Source organism: Nicotiana tomentosiformis, chromosome 1 (assembly GCF_000390325.3).
Source record: "Nicotiana tomentosiformis chromosome 1, ASM39032v3, whole genome shotgun sequence".
In the NCBI taxonomy this organism is placed as follows: Eukaryota; Viridiplantae; Streptophyta; class Magnoliopsida; order Solanales; family Solanaceae; genus Nicotiana; species Nicotiana tomentosiformis.
Genome location: NC_090812.1, coordinates 49557370 through 49580226, shown reverse-complemented (window position 1 = coordinate 49580226; position 22857 = coordinate 49557370). Strand labels below are relative to the sequence as shown.

Genomic DNA, 22857 nt, shown 5'->3' with positions numbered 1-22857 from the left:
AAGAAATAGAGCCATATCAATCAATAAGTCGAGGTCGGTATGCGATGACAGCGAGGACATCATCATAGACCCTGACATGGTCGAGGCCGCAGGATTGACCATAGAGGGCCTCAACCCCGTTCAACTAGACAGCAACGACCACAACAAGAAAGCTTACATCGGCTGCAAACTTCAAGAACCGGGTAAGTTTTGTGAGTGTTTAACTGCTAACGCGGACTTGTTTGCTTTTAACCATGCAGATATGCCAGGTATTCCAAAGGAAATCGCCACGCACAAACTGAACGTCGATCCACTCTACCCCCTGGTGAGGCAGGTTAGGCGTAAGTTCAACTCCGCAATTAATGACATAGTACGCGAAGAAGTGGAAACATTATTGGAAAATGGCTCCGACAGGGAGTCGAAGTACCCCCAATGGGTCGCTAACGTAGTCATGGTGAAAAAGAACAACAACAAGTGGCGGATGTGCGTAGATTTCATTGACCGGAACAAGGCTTGCCCCAAGGATTCGTTTCCATTACCTCATATCGACCAACTCATCGACGCAATAGCGGGGCACAAGCTACTAAGTTTCTTGGATGCCTACTCGGGCTATAATCAGATTCTTATGGAGGAAGAGGACTAGGAAAAGACCACCTTCATCACCCACCATGGGACGTACTGCTACAGAGTCATGCCCTTCTTCAGACTGAAAAATGCGGGGGTAATCTACCAAAGATTGGTGACGAAGATGTTCAAAGACCAACTCAACAAAACGATGAAAGTCTACATCGACGACATGCTGGTCAAATCCAAAAGGAAAGAAGATCACATCGACCACTTTAGAGAAGCCTTCGGCCTACTCAAGCAATACGGCATGAAGCTGAACCCCGAAAAATGTGCATTCGGCATGGCCTCAGAAAATTTCTTGGGTTTCCTAGTGTCGCAGAGAGGTATCGAGGTCAATCCCGACCAAATCAAAGCCATCTAATAGATATCGGAGCACTTGACCACCAAAAAATAGGTCCAGAGGTTGACTGGCTGTATCGCTGCCCTTTCGAGGTTCATTTCATGATCCTCCGATAGGTGCCATAAGTTCTTCGGCATACTCAAAAAGGAGAACGACCTCCAATGAACCTCTGAGTGCGTCCAAGCCCTGAAGGAGTTAAAGGTGTACTTGTCATCACCACCGTTGCTTTCAAATCCAGAACCGGGACAGTCGCTCATCGTCTATCTCGCCATGTCCGAAGTAGCTATGAGTGCAATCCTGGTCCAAGAAAATAAAGGTACGCAATCTCCCATCTATTACATTAGCAAAACACTAGTCGATGCCGAGACAAGATACCCCTATCTTGAAAAACTAGCTCTGGCCTTAGTCGTAGCTTCACAAAAGCTTAGACCGTATTTCCAATGCCACCCCATCTCGGTCGTCACGACTTTCCCTTAAGAAGCATTTTATATAAACCCGAGCTATCAGACAGGTTGGCCAAATGGGCCATCGAACTCAGCAAGCATGATATTACATATCAATCGTGAACGACGATAAAGTCATAGGTCCTCGCAGACTTCGTCGCCGATTTCAATGCAAAAATAATATCGAAGTCGAAAAAGAAGTCGTCCACGCTTCTCCCCAAACACAAGACCTCTGGGTCCTGTACACCGATGGCACGTCTAACGCGACCGGATCTGGGCTGGGACTTGTACTCGAAGTCCCAATAGGAGAAGTGATTCACCAGTCTATAAGTTGCCCTGATATGACTAACAACGAGGTCGAGTATGAGGCCGTAATTGTAGGACTGAGACTAGCACTCAAATACGGGGTAAAATGGCTCAGATTGTGCTACGATTCTCAACTCGTAGTCAACCAAGTCACAAGGACTTTCCAAATCAAGGAGCAAAGGTTACAAAAGTACCAGACCGAAATCTGTAAGCTACTACCCGAGTTCGACGAATGTCAACTCAACCAGATCCCCCGAGCAGAGAACACCGAGGTGGACGGCCTCGCCAAATTAACCACATCCACCAAAAACATTACAACCGGAGAAAGAAATGTTGTCTACCTACTCAACTCGTCGATAGATCAAATCAAGGTAAGAATTATAAACCTGACTTGGGATTGGCACAACTGTATTATTACATATTTGCAGGACGGCGTACTCCCCAACGATAAAAAAGAGGCCAAGAAGCTACGAATGCAAGTAGCCAGATACAACATCATTCATAACGACCTGTACAAAAGGACATATGGCGGCCCTCTGGCGAAATATTTAGGCCCAAATCAGACGTGGCGTGTCCTTGAAGAAGTACACAAATTCCACTGTGGAGCTCACTCCGGTAATCGAGCTTTAGTCAGATGCCTCATACAGGTAGGATACTACAGGCCCGCCATGAAAAAGGAGGCCGCGAATTTCGTGCAAAAATGCGAGCAATGCCAGAAGTATGCCCCAATAATCCACCAAGCAGGAGAACACCTACACTCAGTAATTTCCCCTAGGCCATTCATCAAATGGATAATGGACATCGTGGGCCCCCTCCCGGTAGGATGGGGTAACGTACGATTTCTCTTGGTTTTAACTGACTATTTCTCTAAATGGGTGGAAGCATGAGCATTCACCCAAATACGCGAACAGGAAGTGATCACCTTCATATGAAAAAACATCATATGTCGTTTCGGTCTCCCCAAAGACATTAACTGCGACAATGGACCCCAATTTACAAGAAAGAAGGTGGCTACCTTTTACGAAAAATGGCACATCCGCGGGCAACGGGCAAGCAAAATCCTCTAACATGTCAATACTGAACATCATGAAGAAGAAGAAACGCGAAGATGGCAAGGGACTGTGGCTGAAAATATTGCCAGAAGTACTCTGGGCCTACCGAACAATGCCAAAGACGAGCACAGGAGAAACATCATACTCGTTAATCTATGGGACTGATGCAGTAATACCGGTCGAGGTCGGGGACCCCAGCCTAAGATACTCCCGCGAAAGCGGACCCCAGAACAATGACAATAGAATGCAGGAACTCGATGAAGTCGAGGAACGAAGAGATATGGCCTACATGAGAATGGTCGCCCAAAAGCAACAAGCAGAACGCTATTATAACAAAAAGGCAAAGATCACGCCACTCAAAGTCGGGGACTATGTGCTTAAAGCCAAAACACAAGCAAGCAAAGACCCGGGGGAAGGCAAACTAGGAACAAACTGGGACAACCTCTACAAAATCATGGCAACAGCAAACAAAGGGTCATTCACACTAGAAACAGTGGAAGGAAAGAGACTACCAAACAACTGGAATATTACTCACCTAAAATACTTCAACTTTTAAAGGATGATGTCCCCAAAGTTGTACACTTTTTTCCTTACTCGAGTTTTGTCCCAATTGGATTTTCTCAAGGAAGTTTTTAACGAGGTGATGACGGGGATACTTCAGGATTAAATTGCGCATAGACGAAGGCACTAGACAACTAGTTCATTGCTCGACCTATCAATATTTTTCTAGTTCGACCAATGAAGGGACTAGATAGACTGGGACTGGGACTGAAAGGCCAGCCAGCGCTCGGAAAATATGTAAATCTCCCCAAGTATATGAACAAAGCACAAATACATAAAGTTTATTTTTGTTCTCCCCAAATATTGATTATATTCAACCTTGTTCGAATCAACACCTAATCGTCCCTCGACCACAACTAAATATAGGTGATATTCGACCTTGTTTGAATCAACACTTAATCGACCCTCGGCCACAACTAAATATAGGTTATATTCGACCTCATTCGAATCAACACCTAATCGGTCCTCGTTCATAACTAAATATAGGTTATATTCGACCTCGTTCGAATCAATACCTAATCGGCTCTCGGCCATAACTAAACATGCGAGGTGTTCAACCTCGCTCGAACCAACACCTACTGGCCCTCGGCCAAAATCAAACTTAAGAATTTGTTTTAACCTCATTCGATCTACTTGAACAAAGTTATTATGACTAGGGCAACCAAGCAACAAAATCAAAGAAACATACAAACCCGAACAGAAGAAAAAGAGTCAGGTACGAGTAACAGAACTAGCATTTAATACTTAGAATGTTTTTTACAAAAGCTCGAAAACACTCCCACAAAAAATACACATGTCTGTGGCTAAGCAAAAAAGAAGGAAAGAAAAAATAACTAATTTTCGCCTGGCCCAGCAACACTATTAGCTTGATCGCCTAGGCCATCTTCATCTTCCTCTTCATCATCGTCATCGCCAGCGGGATACTCATCCTCATACCAGGCGTCCTGTTCAATCCAATCCACGCCCGTATCCTCCTCAACATCATCGGCCTCTGGTGTAGCGGGATCATAGCCACAAGCAACTCGAGCTCTACGTGCCTTAACATGAGCATCCTCGAAGTCGGCCTCTGAAATAGTTCCCGCCCCCATCAGATCTCTAAATATATCCAGCTGGGCCTTGGCATGAATCCATTCCTCGTACAAATCCCGCGGAAAGTCGGGAAAATTAGAAGTACGGGAAGAAGATGATCAAGCCAATAACTGTGCCTTCTCAGCCTCGAGAGCAGCAACTCAATCACAAAGGCCAGAAGCCTCTTTTTCCAGCTCCCCTATCCGTTCATCAAGTCGCCCCTCTCTGAGCTTGGCCATCTCTAGAGCACTCTCCCGCTTAGAACGAAGAATGCAGATCACGATCTCCAAAGCCTCCACTTTCCTCGCAACCCCTAACTAGGCCAACTTTGCCTCCTCTAAATCCGCTACCTTCTTAACGACCTCGCCACTCAGAGCATCCACTTTGAGTTGACACTCCCCGAGCTCGGCGCGCAATGAGACCACTTGGGCTTGGCACATTGAGCCTCGACCCCCTTGCTCACCTCAAGATCTTCTTATTTGTCCCTTAACGCCCCCTCAAGAACACTGCATTTTTTGATGACTCTTACCAACTCGTCATCCTTCTCCTTCAGTTCATCTCGGATAGCCTGGAAATTGTCGCTCTCACCGAACCGTCTGCAGATCTCGCGGTGTTTGTTACGGTAGTCACGATATTTTTGCTCTATCTTCTGAAAAATAGCCTTAAGCATCTCCTCTCGTCGAGCGCTCTCAATCTCCAAAATAACAGTCTGAAAGAAAGAGAAACAGAAAATGAAGAGTAAGAACAAAGTTTTGAAGTCGACATACAAAAACGAGGAGGGATCGAAAAACTTACCCTAAGAGCGAGGCCGGCTATGGTCCTAGATAAAGTGGCATCCTTCAGCTTTTCAAGGGTTTTACCCTCCACATGAGAACAGAGGGGACCAAGATAAGGGACCACGACCTCCGTGTCAACAAACAAATCCCGATCCACGGGGATCGCAATAGTCCGCGTGGTCCCCTCCAATCTTACCTCAAGACGGGTAAGTCCCTCCCCCATCATCCTCACCTTCTCGGCATCCATATCAGAGCCTATCTCGGAACCTTCCTCCACTACGTATTTTCCTTTTATGTCAGCCTTCGAAGAAGGATCCTCGGTCGGTCGCGAGGCCGATGGCTCGTCCTATCGCAAGTCGTCAGGAACTCTCGCCGATGGCCCTTCAAATTCCACCACGGTCTCAGGGAGAGACGTGCCCTCTTCGACTTTAGATGATGACGAAATCACGGGCGGTAATTCGGTGTCATCTTCAAGTTCTATGGTCGCCGTTTCTTGGACGACGAAATCCCCTATCACTGAATTCACCTCTCGGACAGCTCTTTCACCGACGTCCACTGATCTTCTCTTGCGGGGAAGCAAGTTGCTACTATTCGGCGATGATTCCTCTTCATCGTCCTCGTCTTTTAGATGATGCAAAGGGGAAGTCGAGAGTTCTGCTGCAGATGTAGGAACAGAAGAAGGAAGAAGGAACAGAAGCAGACGTTCGGGCAGGCCTGGTCGCAGTCATAATGGGAACAGACTCCGAAGAAGAAGCAGTCTTCCTCTTACGAAATGCAGGAGCAGGAGCCTCCGGTCTCCTAGATAATCCTCAGGCTGAAAAAGAAAGATTAAAAGATTGTCACTTCCTATACAAAACTATAACGAGCAAGCGACTATGAGGTCAAAACAGTATAGATAAAAAATAATATATATATATATATATATATATATATATATATATATATATATATATATATATATATATAGATGAACTCACTGATCGCGGAAGACGCAGGCCCGAACTTCTTGAGAAAGGTCGGCCATTCACGAATCCCCACTGTGTGAGGCAGAACCTGGCTGACCCAGTCATGAATGTCCCCGACCAAAGGAGGAGGCGTAGTCTCAGCTGCACGAAGAAGGGAAGGAATGTCAGACTATGACTAAAACAGGAAGAACAAATGTTTGAAATAAAAGGGATACTTACGGGCGTAATTCCAAGTCTCAGGGAATCCGCTCGTGTTGGCCACCACGTCCTTGATCTTCACGGAAAAGTAGTTGAGCCAGAACTGGCGATTTGCCTTGTCGTCCATCTTCACCACCAGACATTTACTTCCTCGGTGGCGAAGGTGCAATATCTTCCCCCTATAGAAACTCGGGACGAAGAGATGCATCAAGTGGCGGAGTGTGACACCGACCCCGGCCAACTCTGTATATTTCGTCAACATGCGGATAAACTTGTAGATGTATGAAGAGAGCTAAGTCGGGCAAACGTCGTCATAGCGGCAAAATTACTCCGCCAATGGGAGAAGAGGAAAGGAATAGCCAACGTAGAAAGGATACGCATAGAATGCGCAATACCCGGGGTAGTGTATTTGTACCATATCGGGCCCCGCTGGGATCAGATCGATATGGGCAGAAATTTTGAACTTTGCCCTAAGCTCAGCAAGATCAACCTCTTTCATCACCGATTCCGAGACCTCAGGGTCGTCCCCAGGCATCTTCGAAAAGTCGGACCTAACTTTTTCACTACGAGGGATTATTTCCTCCACCGTAGAAAAATTCTTGTCTTCAATGGAAACAGAAACACTATCGCCATGAGGAGGCATACGCTCCGCCAAAGGGATAGGGTCAGTTGCCATGCCGGAACTAGAGGGTATATTAACCATATTTTCGAGAGAAGATGTTTTAAGTACAAAAGTGTTGGAAGCAACTGGAATCACCAGAATTAGGGGAGTGGGTACGCGATTACGAAGTAAAAAGAAGGCAATGATTCAATATGAAGAAGAGAGAAGAAGGCATAGAGATTCGATATTAAGAATATGCAAAACACAAACGAATGGTCTCATGTCCTTATTTATAAGAGTTCAAGCATCATGACCAAGAAATCAGGCCATCATTACCCAGCGCAGGTATCGAAACGGCAGGGGCACGAAAAATGACGCAGAGCATTGGGAAGACGCCATAGTGACGCATGATGTCATGACATCATTCTGAAACAATGCGACCCCAAAGGTTGCGGTTCACGAAAGGTCATGTTGTCACCTCGTCTGAAACGCCACTACTTGACTTGCTCGCCCAATTTTGCCAACCACGATAAATAGAGTCCGCTCATCAAGGCCGTCTAGGGTCGGCCTTAATAAGCGGATGGACTAACTGTATAGGCAAAAATATGCCCTAAGGATATTTAGCGTAATACGATGTTAAGAAAAGAGTCGGTTGAGTTCGACCAGGAAGAAGCAAGATTCTTGGCCGAGATGTCAATCATGACCGAGGTAGAGCATCGTGTAAAGAACAATAACGGCTAGTTTTCAAAATAGGATATTAGAGTGAATATTCTCTGCACTTGTACTATTAGGGTTTGCTAGGTATATGTGTCAAATATATAAGGGAAAAAGAAAAGGGAATAGGGGGATGTAATATTCATTTGATAAGAATACGTTTCAGAAGAAGACTCTCACTCTTATAAAAATATAAAGATCACATTTTTATCAAGATTCTTGTTCATATTATTCCACACCTTTCCATCAGATCCGAGTATTGGTCAAGCAAATTTTGGATCTATCTGTCATTCATCATTGTGAGGAGAAACATTCGTCCAATTCATCCATTATTGGGTGTATCTTTCCTCCTATTTATTTAAATATCATTTATTATTATTTATTGCTAGTCACACCTCTATTATTACTCACACTTTAAGAATAATTTGTACTTATTATCATCAATCTTTTATGGGATCTGTCCCCATCTCCCATACATTTTTAAGACTTATATTTAGAGTTATTATTTATAACTAGATTTTAACTCATTATTACTTAAATTTAATAGTTTAGCCGAGATTTACACTTTCTGCTCAAACCGTTCTTATAGACATAACGGATGTGCTATTCTTTTCACTTGGCTTAAGAGCATATAACTTAATTTGATATGTATGCAAAGAGGAGTGGATCAAAAATAGCCACAACAAAAAATGTACTCGCAAGATTCTATTCCTTTACGTGACTCACCGATCAATGGCTTTTCGGTAAAAGCGATAGCCCACAGCTTTCATGGTGATATCCGATATTACCCTTAACGTCACACCTTATTTCCATTTGTTCCCACTCTTAAAATCATTCCTAGTTTAATTAAACATAGAGGGGTATTAAAGAGATTGTAGCTTCTCCGCACGGATAACCTCTCAAATCACAGCGGATGAAATGCCACGTGTCATATTCTCAGCCCTCTATTGCTCTGGGTTATATCGACGCCCACTGAGATTTTTATTTTTCCCGCTTTTCAGAAAAAAACAGAAAATATAAATGCCAATTTTCCACTGAAATTCGGATGAGGAACATCACTCCTACTGTTATCTCCTTTCTCTGCGCAGATTTTAGAGAGAGAAATTCAGTTTATTTCCTTAAAACGGATAACTAGTTCGTGTGAACGCAGAGAGTGTTGGTTGCCGGAAAACGTAGTCACCGGTGACAATGGCAATCGGTGCCGTTGTTTCTAACCGGAATTTCGGTTGTTTCGTCAGTTCAGGTAAACAATTCACCATTGCTAACTCGTGCTTTGGACTTTCGCTACACTAGTGTTTCTGCTAGCTGTTTAGCTGATTAATTTCAGTATACAGGAAGTTATGAATTTTGAGAAATAGTGAAGCAGTATACTCTATTGGATGCATGTAGCAAATTGATTGCATGTCTATTGATTTTGTGAATGTAGTTTTTTTTTATGATTAAAAATATTTAGTTTTTTTCTTTTTTTGGGCTGAAAGTACTGTTTTGCCTCAATACTTGAGTTAAATCTAGATGTTATACTGGTATCTAAAGGAATCTTTTGCATGCAAATGGATACTCATAGATTTTGTGTGACAAATATTTCAATTTTGGTCATTTGAGCGACTATATCAATGTTGAATTCTAAAACTGATTCAACTAAGACAAAGCTTAAATTAGTTACGGCTCGAAGATGTGTAACAGTGACTGTTTGTTTCTTTATCTCATTAATATTAGAGAATCATTTTGGTATTTCGTGCCTAGACTATAAACAGAAAAGAAGTCCTATTTTATCAAGATAACATTCGCAGTATAAACTCTCTGATCTCTTTGATGTTAAAATCTCTTGCACAATTTCTAAAGGAATATCCTTTACCACAAGCTATGGTGAAGTGATGGAAAATTTGATAAATAGTGGTTAACCCGACAAAACTAAGAGAATCTTGACTTCAAATTGGGTACATATGCAAATTAACTCATGATTTGCAATTAATTGGAGAGATATATGTGAATATTACACATGCAGGGAATCTTGTGATTCCTATTGGTCACGGAAATGCTGTAAGAAACTAAGCTGGTCTCTGGGTAAAGCGAGTAGTTCTTGAAAAGTGAAGAGCATTGAGTCTTGTTTCTTTTTCTCTTTCGCTTCACTTGTTGTTTTTGGGGAACACTCTGAATAGTGAAGTGCTGTAAAGATCAAAACGTTAGCCAGCACTTGTAGCTGCCAAAACTAAATTTTACACTTCGCTGAAGCCTTTTCCTGATTTTCTTCATCTACTTGATCTACTCAGTTCTTAGTATCTTGCATCTTCGTGGTGCCTTGGATAACAAATCAATGAACTGACTATGTCAACAGGCAGAGAGCAGTGTATTAGCCGTGGAGAACGATTGGGTTGTGCTGCTTTGAAGTATGTTCAGAGGAATATGTTATACAACGACCGGTGTCTCTCAAGGAGTGGCTTGTCGTACTCCGGTTGCATTTATAGGTCATATTCCCAATCTACTGGACCTTTGGATGGTAAATCTTTTGGATCAAAATCACCATTTTATGTTGAACTCATTCAACCTAACCGGTTTAGTGAAAGTTCTCATGTCATCAATCCTAGGCGAAGAACCAGAAGATGGGAATGTTATCTTTCCTCTGCTGACTCAGGTAACAGTTGGGTTCAACCAAGGAAACTGGATAAGCTTGGTTTCATTGATGGACAAAAGCTGCAGAAAAAGCATGCTGCGGTAAATAGAACCCAAGCTGACTATAAATCTGATGAGTATGACATAACTGGAGCTTTGGAGTCTCTTGTGTCATCGGAAGGGGCAAGTGAAGCCATTTTGGTGGAAGAAGTTGAGCAATCAAAACCTTGGTGGGAGCAATTTCCAAGACGTTGGATTGTTGTACTGCTGTGTTTTGCTGCATTTTTGTTATGCAACATGGATCGTGTGAGCAATTCATCCAACTTTTATCTTGCTACTTAGCTTTCCATTCTGATCTTATGACCCCCTATAAGATGGACATTGTCATCCCTTTTTGGGATGTTTGAATGTATCGTTCATTGCTTAACTTTTTTATTAAAAAAAATACACCTAAGCATAGGTGTATTCAGGCACATGCCAAACTTTATGGCTACCACATTAATATTTTATATCCTATTTTTTCAATAATCACCATCAAAATTTGTTTACAAACATGGTTGTAAGAATAGCTACCTTGCCTTCAAGTTTTTAATTGCAGATTAAGTCACAAAAGTTGTTTAAGATTTTTTCTTAAAAAGAGAAATTATGTTTAAGTTCTTGAGATCTTAAGCTGAATGACAATGAATTTCTTCCTTCCATTCTTTTTCTATTCATCTGTTTGATATTATTGGAAAAAAGACCATATGTGATCCTTTATTACTGCCCTAACTCAGCTTCCACTTTGGTTTTAGGTGAACATGAGCATTGCAATTCTTCCGATGTCAAAGGAATTTAACTGGAACAGCGCTACGGTTGGTCTCATCCAGTCTTCCTTCTTCTGGGGCTATCTTCTCACTCAGGTTTTCTTCGCTTTAACACTATCTTGGTCTCTTCTAGTGCACGAACTCTTTCCTATTCTAGTATTAGTATTTGATCAATCTGTTGTATTATGGATGCGGTTTTCATGTACTCTGACCATGTCTCAACATAAGGTTTTATCTATTATTAATCTCTAAGCTAGCCTTAGAACTCTATTCTAGGTTGCCAGTGAAGAGGCACGAACACATAGGAGAATCAATTCAGTTTCTGATATGCTATTCTTATGTGCTAGATAAACCAATATCTTACTTTTGTTTATATGTTCTATATGCAGATTGTTGGAGGGATATGGGCGGACAAACTTGGTGGGAAGGTAGTGCTTGGCTTCGGAGTTGTCTGGTGGTCGATTGCAACTGTTTTAACTCCTATTGCCGCCAGAATGGGACTTCCATTTTTACTTGTCGTGCGTGCCTTAATGGGTATTGGGGAGGTTAGTCTCTATATGCATATTCCCAGTTTCTTCCAAAATCTTCTACGCAGCTGATTTTCCAAGCATTTTAAGTAGTCGTTAGACCAGTAAGTAGCCTGAATGTTCTTGTTATGGACATTGTAAGAGAAACCAGTTGTTTCACGCTTAGCTATACTAAGCATAGTGGATTTAAGAAGATACATCTCATAAACTTGTGGATCAATTTTGGGGCCTCACCGTACACTCTGATTCTTTTGTACCACAACTGTAGTTGGTAAGGAGTTAATTCAAGTATCGCATGCATAGTCTCTTGTTCTGACTATGTAAGTTCTCGTCAGGGTGTCGCGATGCCTGCCATGAATAATATGCTCTCAAAGTGGATTCCTGTCTCAGAAAGAAGCAGATCTCTTGCCCTAGTGTATAGTGGAATGTATCTTGGTTCTGTTACAGGATTAGCTTTCTCTCCTATTTTGATCCAGAAGTTCGGATGGCCATCAGTGTTCTATTCCTTTGGTTCTCTTGGAAGCATCTGGTTTGCGCTGTGGTTGACCAAGGTGAGTTTGTATGCTTTTTCAGTATCTTTGACTTATGTTATTTTTATAGTCTTTCAAAATTTTCATGACTTGTTATCATTATTTCTCCCTTCTCACAGTTTTGCTTAAGATAAGAGAACCCTTTGTGCTTCTAGTTGTGAAGTTCTAACAAAGCAACATAGTTATTAGTTTTCAACTTCTGCGATCATCCTTTAGGAGCGTCAGTTTCTTGTCAATGTATCTAAGATGTCTGGTTGTTATTTCCTTTCCATGATTTTTCATGGTTGAAACATCATTCCATGGTATAACATTTGTTATACGTTGACTATTTTGTTTTACAGGCATATAGCTCTCCAAAAGATGATCCAGGGCTTAGTGCGCTGGAAAAGAGGCTGATCATGGGTGGCAGTGTCTCTAAGGAACCTGTCTCTAACATCCCATGGAAACTAATTTTATCAAAGGCACCTGTCTGGGCCCTCATTATCTCCCATTTCTGTCATAACTGGGGAACATTTATTCTACTGACATGGATGCCTACATACTATAGTCAGGTATGTCTGATACTGCTGTCTGGCGCCATTCTTCTTGGAGTTAATTCTTTTCTTTGCATTTCATCATCCTGGAAAATGGAGAACAAAAGAATAAATAAAACTTTATTTTTTGTCTTCGTCCAAGTGGGATATTATTTGATTCATGCACCGTTTCCTGGAGACTAGCTGAACCGTAGATCTCAGAGATTCTATTAATGATACAGGATGCTGTATGGTTTTATGCCTCTGATTTCAGTCCTAGCAGGACAGGAAAACTGCACCCAATTACCTGATCCATTATGCAGTCTGTTTTTATATTTTAAATTGATTTTGCTGATTAACTGCCCAATTCCTTGAAAACTCTAATCAAGATTGTAATCATTAGAAGAGGAAGAAGAAATGTTTAATCAAACTCCAAATGGTTCTCGAATATAAACTTTAACATATTCAAGAAGTCACTCTTGTGACTATGCGTGTACAGATTTATTAATTATGCTGTCAAAGACTTCTTGAAGTAATTACAAATCCCGGGTACACTTGATACTTCAATTTATCTCACCTTCTCCTCTCTTCTGTTTCCTCTGATTTCCTTGGCAATTTACCATTAATAAAAATAATGAAATTTCACCAGGAATAACAGTAAAGATTGGTAAAGATGAACTCTATCTTAACATGCATGGTTATAGGAGTTAATCTAAGCATCTGAGCCTGGTAGCCGGAGATCTGGAATTCTTGCTTGACAAATAATTTGTGTTCATTTCAGATTGGTTTCGGCTAGTCTTCTGACATTCCATTTGTTTTGTGCATCTGTTTCTTTTCTTTTTCCGTGCTTCTGTGGAGTGTGATGTGACTGCCTTAGAGATTCCTTGTCAAGATAATATAAATCTCAAAATAACTTTAAGCACTTTGTGAGCCATCTTATCAGTCAATAATCAGCTATGCCTCAATCTCAAATTAGCTGGGTTGGCTAATCCATTTCGCTCGACTAATTATGCAAGTCCATTTTCTTGCCTTCTAATATCAATGTTTCTTGTGGTATCATGAAATATTTGTCTTGCTATCACTGATGACTCTCTTAGATGTTGAGAATCTTCAAGGCTCTAGAACTTGTAACCATAATGCTGAATCTGGAGTAATGATCTTGTGAAAATTTCAGTTACTCGTATTCCAACTTGAATTTGGATATTGGTTCGTTTTGTCATACCTTTAGTGCTTGCCTTACTAGCTCTAGTAGATCTTGACATTTCTCTGTATTCTGTGGATTGAATTTATGAGGTTACGGGCTAAACTATCTGAAGTGACTCAATGCTAATGGATTTTTTGAAGACGGTACCGTATTTAGAACAAACTTTATTGTGCAAGCTAATTAAGGTCTTTCTCTCCAATCTTTTTATCTCTACAGGTTTTAAAGTTCAACCTCACCGAATCAGGACTACTCTGCGTATTGCCATGGCTGACCATGGCCGTATTTGCAAATGTAGGTGGTTGGATTGCCGATACACTTGTGAGCAAAGGATTCTCCATAACATCAGTTCGTAAGGCAAGGGCTTCATAAAACTCTTGTATAAAGTTTACTGTGTATAGCGTTATAGTTTAATCATCTAATGATGAGCATTACTTGAATTTATTTCGTTTCTAATAAATAACTACCAAAGTAAATTTGCAGATTATGCAATCTATTGGTTTTCTGGGCCCTGCTTTTTTTCTTTCACAATTAAGCCATGTGAGGACTCCTGCGTTAGCAGTGCTATGCATGGCATGCAGTCAGGTTGGTACCATAGGATAATGGAATGACATACTTTTGGGAGATTTTTGAAGTCTGTTGATTAGATATTTTGATTTTTTGATTTTTTGCAAGGGATCGGATGCATTCTCTCAGTCTGGCCTCTACTCTAATCACCAAGACATTGGACCGCGTTACGCTGTAAGTACCTCTACTGCCTATAAAAGCTTTATATGTTGATTGACATGTCTAGAATCGTTGTCCTACTTTTTTCCCGGTTAGTAGGTAACTGCGGTCCCAGGATGCAACTCGTGAACTTTATCTTATCACCATTGGTGGAAGTTCTTGTCTGGACACTGTTAACTATATTTTATGAATTAGTAATCATGAAAGAAATTTTATATCATGTTAGCTTGTTGGTCGATGGCTGTAAACCTCTGCTAACGCTTGCCTCAACCCATTATATTTTTCACAGAACAGTTGGACATTTTGTAGCTTGTTTTGAAATTTAGATGTTTGAAATTTTTTTATACATCTCCTCCCGCAGGGAGTGTTGTTGGGATTATCTAATACTGCTGGAGTGCTAGCTGGTGTCTTCGGTACAGCTGCAACTGGATACATACTACAAAAAGGTATTTATGTTGTATATTTTCTTATCAGCTTGGTGGTTCTGAATGAGAATGTTGGTTTTGAGTTTATTCATGACATTCCTGTATTTTCCTTCTGCAGGATCTTGGGATGATGTATTTAAGGTGGCTGTTATATTATACATCATAGGCACATTAGTCTGGAATTTTTTCTCAACTGGAGAGAGAATCCTCGAGTAGATATTAAAGGTTGCATGAAGGAAGCCTAGTGTAACTTAAGAAATCAGAAAAAGTGCAAATCCATCGGATACCTGGAAACGAGTTTTACTACAAGCATAAATTCCAGTTATGAGTACAAGGTGCTAATGCCCCCAGGTTTATACATAGAAAGTCCCCTGCAATGAGGTCCGTAAAACAATTTTCAGAGTTGCTTTCGGAAAGTTTCTCCTTAAAGGTGCTCTTTACTTGCATAAAACTTTGAACCATGCTTAGCAAAAAGCTATCTGGGTAATTTGACCTGTAAATGTTGGTAAATTTACTGGCATGGATTTTCCATAGAACACCTGATATGAAGTCTGGACATTTTTTTAGCTTAGTATTTTCCTTCAACCTTGATACCGTTTGCTAGTCTTGTTGTACGGACGCGTTATTATGGTTCCATTATACTTGTTTAATACTTCTCAGGATGTTGATCTGACACTTAACGATGGACTCTAAAAATTTTACGGAACTTAGATATGATAGTACCAAATGTAATGCCTAGATTTGGTTTTGCTCTGACCAAACTCAATACACTCAGCTTAAATTTCTCTGTGATAAGAGAACTGAGCTGGCTTAAAAAACGCCCTTCAGTGCTATGTGTGATGTGGATTCCTTCATATGGATTTAAGATCCCCTTGCTTCATCAATCAAATACTCCAATAGAGATATTTAAGGAGAGATGTTTAGTTTCTGGTCTGAACACCAGGATATGCATCAGCAGACAGGATTTTGCTAAGTCCTGGAAAAGAAATAGAGTTGAATTTACAAAGAACAGAAAATGAGATTATAGAACCATGAGATTGGGATATAATTAAGCTAAGGGCCCGTTTCCGTAATAGACTTTGAGACATCGCCTAGATAGACTTTAAAATCTTGCATTTTCTTGGATGATAAATTCCAGGTAATATGAGACTTGCCATTTCAACGAATTTCACCTTCAAATGAGAGAAAGATTTGCGACAGCTAGAGTTCGACTCCTAGTTGCAAATGTCACTGATTTTGGGAAAAGGAAATTGAATTAAGCAATTCAGTTAGATTAGTTATTAATTTGATTGTAACCGATCTTCCAAAAACTAATCTCAACCTAGGAAAGGGCTTTACAGAAAAGTTTTAGGTTCCATTTATGCTTGACCAGTGGTCCAGCTTTCTACTTTCGCTATTGAGCATTAAGCATTTAAAATGTAAATTGTGGGACAAGAGGCCAGAAACAAAACAAACACCATTAGTTATTCAAAAATAATAACAAGATACAAAAGAATTAACATACCAAACAAAGTGAGACTGAAAAAAAAAACTAGAAAATACAAAAGAATTCTAAGGAGAATAACCAAACAACGTAAAAGGAACAAATAAAGGGGTCAGCTTTAGGATACTATAGAATAATTAAAAGAAGAAAAGTAGTGCAGCTAGATACTTGTACAACTTATTACTAGTAAATTATTGAGAAATCTTCCTCCTCTTCAACCTCAAAATCATTTCCAGTTGTGCTCATCTACCACCGAAAAAAAAAGTTTGTCTCACAATGAATGAGATGTACCTTAAAATCATGAATACCGTCATTTCTCCTTTATGACAAAAGCTGCCATAATTGAGCATTCATGTGAGAATTAACCACCATAAGCCAATCCAATTGAACTAGCTCCTTTGCAATCAATATTTGCCGACACCATTCTTTAAACCACCTCAACCACCCTCCTACCCCTCTCCCCATTATGATCATTCATCTTTGTCCCTATGCAATTTTTGGACTAATTGGACCTCTTTTTCCTTCTTTAGACTATCCGTTAATAGTGTGAGGTCTCTTGGAAGAAGATTTACTTTAAGGCCGTCTTTCATGAACAAAGTCAATGACATTTTCTGCTCCACCTTATGGCCGGGAGCCACCATGAGCCGGTGGCGGAGCAACACTGCTGCCGCCACCGACTTCATTTGCAAGTATGCCAAGTCTTTCCCTAGACATATCCTTGGACCAGCATTAAAAGCCACAAACTTGTATTGTTCATGCATTACAAACTTTTTACCATCTGGGGTTAGCCACCTCTCTGGCTTGAACTCTAAGCAATCCTCACCCCATGTAGTTTTCATTCTTCCAGCTGAATATATGGAATATGTTATTGATGAACCTGCCGGAACAAATGTTCCGTCCGGCAACAAGTCGTCGACCACCACGTGCTTTGAGTCCTCCGGCACCGACGGATAAAGCCGGAGAGTTTCAGATAATGCAGCTTTCAAGTAGGTTAGCCGATCAACTTCCTCGAAAGCTAACGGCTCGTCGAGCCATGATGATGTGTCACTGCCACGTGTCTCTATCAAGACCGTGCATATTTCGTGTAAGATCTTTTGTTCAACTACTGGATTTTGTATGACCAACCAGAAAAACCAACTCAATGCGACCGATGACGTGTCACGTCCAGCTAGGATGAAGTTGAGTGCCACGTGTTGCAAGAACTTGTTCGTGTAGGATTCCTTCTTCTTCATGAACCTTGATAATAAGTCATCATGTGGGTTTCCATCTTTTTGCTGACTCATCAACTCAAGCTTACGTGTATTGATGATGTCAGACATGTATTTGTCCAGCTGTACAAGGCTTCGGTTCAAGCTGACTTCCATTCCTAGCCCAAGCCATTTCTTCAGCTTCCATATAACTTCAGGTAATATGAACCGCTGCAGCGACGCCTCAGTGGCTCGGTCAAAAGCCGAAGAAAAGGTATTCTCCGGCAAGCCGGGTGCCAATGTTTGCGGGTCCTTGCCAAAAGCCAAGCCGCAAATGTTGTCGAAAGTAAGCCTAAGTAAAAGATCTTGTAAATCAACCGGCTTGCTTTCAAGCTGAGCCGTCTTAAGAATTGGACAGAACCTAAGCTGAATGGCTCGGTTGACCCATCGAGCCATGGCTTGGCGGAGGGTCCTAGTCGTGAACTCAAGCGCCGCCGTCTTCCTTTGAAACAGCCACGTGTCACCATCAGAGTTAAAAATTCCTTGGCCAAGCAGCTCATGGAAAACGGCTTGCCAAGTCGGACCCTTCGGGTAGTTCTCGAATCGGGTCTTCAAAATATGCTCCAAGTTTTTCGGGTCGCACGTGACAGTCACGAGACCTTGCTTCCGGGCCAAGAATGGGATAGCACATATGCATGTCTGGTACGTGCCACCACACGCGCGGAGGTTGTCCACAATCCAGTCATGCATACGCTCGGAGTTCTCGATCAAGCCCGGTAAGCTGCCCAATAAGGGCCAGACACGTGGACCCTTGAGAGATCTTGAGATGAAGGTGAACCATAGAAGATAACAAGTTATGGCAGTGAACAAGAGTAAAGCTATGGCAATGTCCATGTTTTGAGAGAATGAAGCATATAAATTAAGAAGAAAAAAAGACGGCCAATGGAGTAGATAGTACTATGAGATTTAACAAAAGAAAAGGAGAATAAAAGGGAATTTATAGGGGAGGAAAATAATAGTAGTAGTTGAAGTAGAATTGAGGAGCAATAACTAAGCGCCAGACTGTATCTTGGATTTCACCATCTAATTTTTTTCTCTCTGGCAAACACAATAAATGCATATAAAAAAAAGAAGCTATATTCAAGATTTGTAGCAAAAGGACATCAAGTAAAACCACTATAGCCAAAACTTAACAGTGGGCAATCAAAAGGAAAAATACAAATGAGGGATGGTGGGGGGTAGGGGGTTGGGATGAAAAGCTCCCCAACTAATTTCTGCAGAGAAAAGGAGCTGCTCTTTAAATTCAAGCATTGAATGAAGGAAGCTAAGGGGTGGTGAAATGAAGTAAATGAGATTAGTTGAGAAAAAAGTAGCTAGTAGTGCAGAAAGAGAAAAACAGATAAAAGGGAAGTGAGAAAGGATTGGAAAGTTGTACTTATGGAGATGTATATGTGCTTTTGTTTTTGTTTTTTGGTTGCAAAAATTTAGTTAAGAATTAGTATAACAACTCATAAATGGAACATGGGGTTGTGATCATGTAGCTGGTTAAGGGTTCGGTGAACGACCTGCCACCAACAAATTTATGGCCAAGTACTTCACGTTACGTGACTCTATTAACCTTTTTTATTGCCTTTCGTTTTTTATGTTTATCCCTTTTATCAGTAGAAATAATATCTTGCTAAATGATTTAACTCCTATATACTTGCATTTTTATATTTCCTCAAAGATATTTAGTGTAGCTACTCATAAAAGTGGGATGAGTAACTTAGAAAATAAAAAAGTTTACTCGCAATTTATTAGTAGTATGTATAAATTAAAACCATTGGTAATTAATATGGAAAATATAGTAAGTCTAACTTTTGTGCCTGATTAAGATTTTTTTACACTATTGGATTAAGATGAGCTACAACAGCATGTGGCTATGCATAGGAGCAAAGATTACTTTTAACCCGAGGCCAAAATTATTTACGTTCAATAGCCGCAAAAGTGTATATAATTTATACTCCCTCTGTTTCAATTTATGTGAACACATTTGACTGGATACGAAATTTAAGAAAAGAGAGAAAACTTTTGAACTTGTGGTATTAAATGAGGCACATATATTTTGTGTAGCTATAAATCATTGCATAAAGGTAAATTGTTTCCAAATAAGGAAAGAGGTCATTCTTTTTGGCACGGACTAAAAAGGAAATAGGTTCACATAAATTGAAACGGAAAGAGTATATTTTTTGTAAATAACATACATAAATGTATATATATACAAAAATATTGCGGCTATATAGTATCATTTTAACTATTTATACTTATCCTGAATTGGTAAAATAAAAATACTTCTGACTGGTTAATATATACTGATAGTATAAAAAATTTAACACGATTATAATAAATGAAAATAAAATTTATTACAATGGCAGGAGTTGACTTTGACTATCTTGAATGCAGGATAATACAGAGGGGCAAAAGTCAACTACCATATATAGACGGCCATGGTTTTCTGGAAAGAAAACAAAAGTCTAAGTAAACAGGTTTTTCGAACAGAACGAAATTACGAAACCTTAGCCGATTGATTGGGAAATCGAGCCCCTTTTTTACCAATGCAATAAGCCAAGATAGATCTGCAGGAATCAAATGCTATTTGAGGTCAACGCCCAATTTCTTTTCTTAAACCTTTTTCTTTAGTTGAAAATGAAAGAGCTTTAATTTTTTACTGAAAAAGATGATAAACAAAAGGAAAGCTTCTAATTGATGGATTAGCTATTATCTATCTTCTTCACAACAATTGACTGGCATATCTTAATTTGGATAAATCACTTCACCAAATTCCTTACTAGTTTTTCAGCAAAATTTTCTAAGATTGGTGCAACTATCTCCTAATAATTTAGGTGATAAACTAAATATCCTTGAGAACCTTCTAATGCTAATAGAGACCATAAAGAAATATTAAGTATATTCTTATACATAAAAAAAAAAACACTTATAACCAGCGGTATACGCAAGATTTTTTTGTAAGCGGTGTCACATTTAAAGAAGTAAGAAATGACATATTCAACACCACTTCAACCTTGGTACATCCGCCGGGGTATAAACCTTATACTTAAAATATAACTCCTCCCCTTGATTAATGCATTCATTTTGAATCAAGTAAGAATAGAAGCAAAAGTCACATATTCAGTTACATTATACTCCAACCTATTATACTTAGCAAACCTTTGAAGATCAAAGCGACAAATTTATCATAAATTTCTTTAAGAAAAATTGTGATTTCGAGGTTGGAAAAGACTTTTTTGAAGATATGTTCTTCTTATTTCATCATGGTTATTACAATAATATTTTTGAGTTGTCAATCTTTTTTCAGTGTCAACTTTTAAGGAATTTAAATTAACTCGTTTAATTTGTCGTTGTTGCTCCGACTATTGACCCTTTCTTCCAAGTTAGATGAATTTTGAGATTTTGAACTTGATTTGAAAGTTTGAAAGATGCTTTAGGATAATCTATTGAATGTAAGTTGAATTATAAATAAAAATATTAATTTGAGAACCTCCGAATATTTTTATAGAGTACACTCATAAAGTAAAACTATTTTAAGAATTTTTTTTTAAAAAAAAAGTAACAGAACGAAACAATGAAAAAGTAACAAGAGATACATTCTCTTGCCCTTCTTTTTTTCCAGTCCAAATCCTCAAAAAAAATAAAAAAAATAAACCCCATAAATGGTGTTCGATCCCGCCACCTTGCTTAAGGAAATCAGGCGCTACACCAATTGGCCGGAAAAAAACTTGATGACAAGTGGTGTCACACTTAATTATTTTAGTATGTTAAATGGTATTTTTGCAGATTATTTATATACACATTTAACAAAAATTTATGACGAAGCGGTGTCACGTGACACCGCTTCACGCTTACTGCATTCGCCCCTGCTTTAGGGAACGTTTGGCAGGAGAATAAGTTATCTCGGGATTATAATAATGGGACTATAATACGAGGATTAAGTAATAACGGGATTATTTAGTGAATATATTTTTATCGATAAATGTTGACTAAAAATGGAATATATGGGTATAATCAAAACATGTATTTTGTGTACAGTAAATAAGTTAGGATAAATTTTCATTTTTAATTTTAACTTTGGATTGTGTAAAAGACTTAGGGGGAAGAGCCTTGGAGAAGGGCATCTCTGCCATTTTAATGTTTATCCCGGGATTATTATCTCACCCTCAATGTGGATAGAATAATACCTAATTTTGGGATTAATTGATCCAAAGATTGCTAATCCCGAATTTAAAAATTCAACCAAACACGAGGTAAAATATCCTGCATCTAATTCTTAGATTATTATCTCTTATCTCAAATATCAAACGACCCCTTCAAATTTTTAGCATTCAACCTATTTTATTTTTAAAACTATGGTTCAAACCTATTATTTGTTATAATTTTGATACATTTTTACATATAAATTTATTACTGAATTTAGACGAACCAAGCAACACAACACGCCATCCACCCCTACACTTAGCAGTAGTCTATGTTACACGGACTCGTTCTTCGGAGTGTAGCCAATACAGGTGTATATGAGTATTCGTACAAAGTTTTTTGCTAATTTTGAATTTATGTAAAGAACCTGAGAAATTCTTAATGCAGTTTTTTGGTAAATTGAGAAAAGAAATGATCCATGTAACTTAGGCTATAGTTCCTTTACAAATCAGGATACATTATGAAGAAACAAATCCAACTATACAAAGATAGCATTTTTTGGTTATTTTTGTTTATTCCGTCAAAAATTATACTGTTACTAACTTACTACTCACATTTAAATTACCTTTGCCATGAGAAGAGGAACTAAATTTTAAGACGAGCAGCGTAAATTGACAGAATTGACTCTTACAGCCATGTACAAGCCACATAGCCTCAGTATCACCCAGGAAATGCCAGAGGGAACAACATATACTCCATGTAATAAGAAAGTATCAAGTAATACCAAGTCCCATGAAACCGTCCCAATAATGAAAAAAGTGAAAACATCCACCTTTTCTTAGGACCTCTATTTAGTCCATAGAGCAGCATGAGAGAAACCTTATATTCCAAAATCAACAGAGCATTTTTAAGATTCACATTGAACAAACCAGAGAGAGTCGTACCTAGCTATTTCCAGACGTCCTTGCATCTTCTTGATGCCAACACTGTAGCCAAGAGTTGTGCGCACCTCAACTATTCTTCTAGAGAAGT

The 22857-nt window shown here is 39.6% G+C and overlaps 2 protein-coding genes across 2 annotated transcripts; one reads left to right on the top strand and one right to left on the bottom strand.

Moving 5' to 3' along the window:
- Positions 1-8589: 8589 nt before the first annotated feature.
- LOC104119928 (ascorbate transporter, chloroplastic) lies at positions 8590-15644 on the top strand. The gene is made up of 11 exons (XM_009631542.4): positions 8590-8873; positions 9966-10546; positions 11032-11139; positions 11433-11588; positions 11906-12121; positions 12442-12651; positions 14033-14170; positions 14297-14398; positions 14489-14554; positions 14901-14985; positions 15083-15644. Exons 1-11 carry the CDS (start codon positions 8819-8821, stop codon positions 15178-15180), a joined length of 1815 nt encoding a protein of 604 aa, XP_009629837.1. The 5' UTR covers positions 8590-8818; the 3' UTR covers positions 15181-15644.
- Positions 15645-16405: 761 nt separating this feature from the next.
- Positions 16406-19096, bottom strand: LOC104119927 (cytochrome P450 86A8). The gene has a single exon (XM_009631541.4). The coding sequence runs from the start codon at positions 18526-18528 to the stop codon at positions 16918-16920; it is 1611 nt and encodes a 536-aa protein (XP_009629836.1). The 5' UTR covers positions 18529-19096; the 3' UTR covers positions 16406-16917.
- Between the last annotated feature and the right edge of the window lie 3761 nt (positions 19097-22857).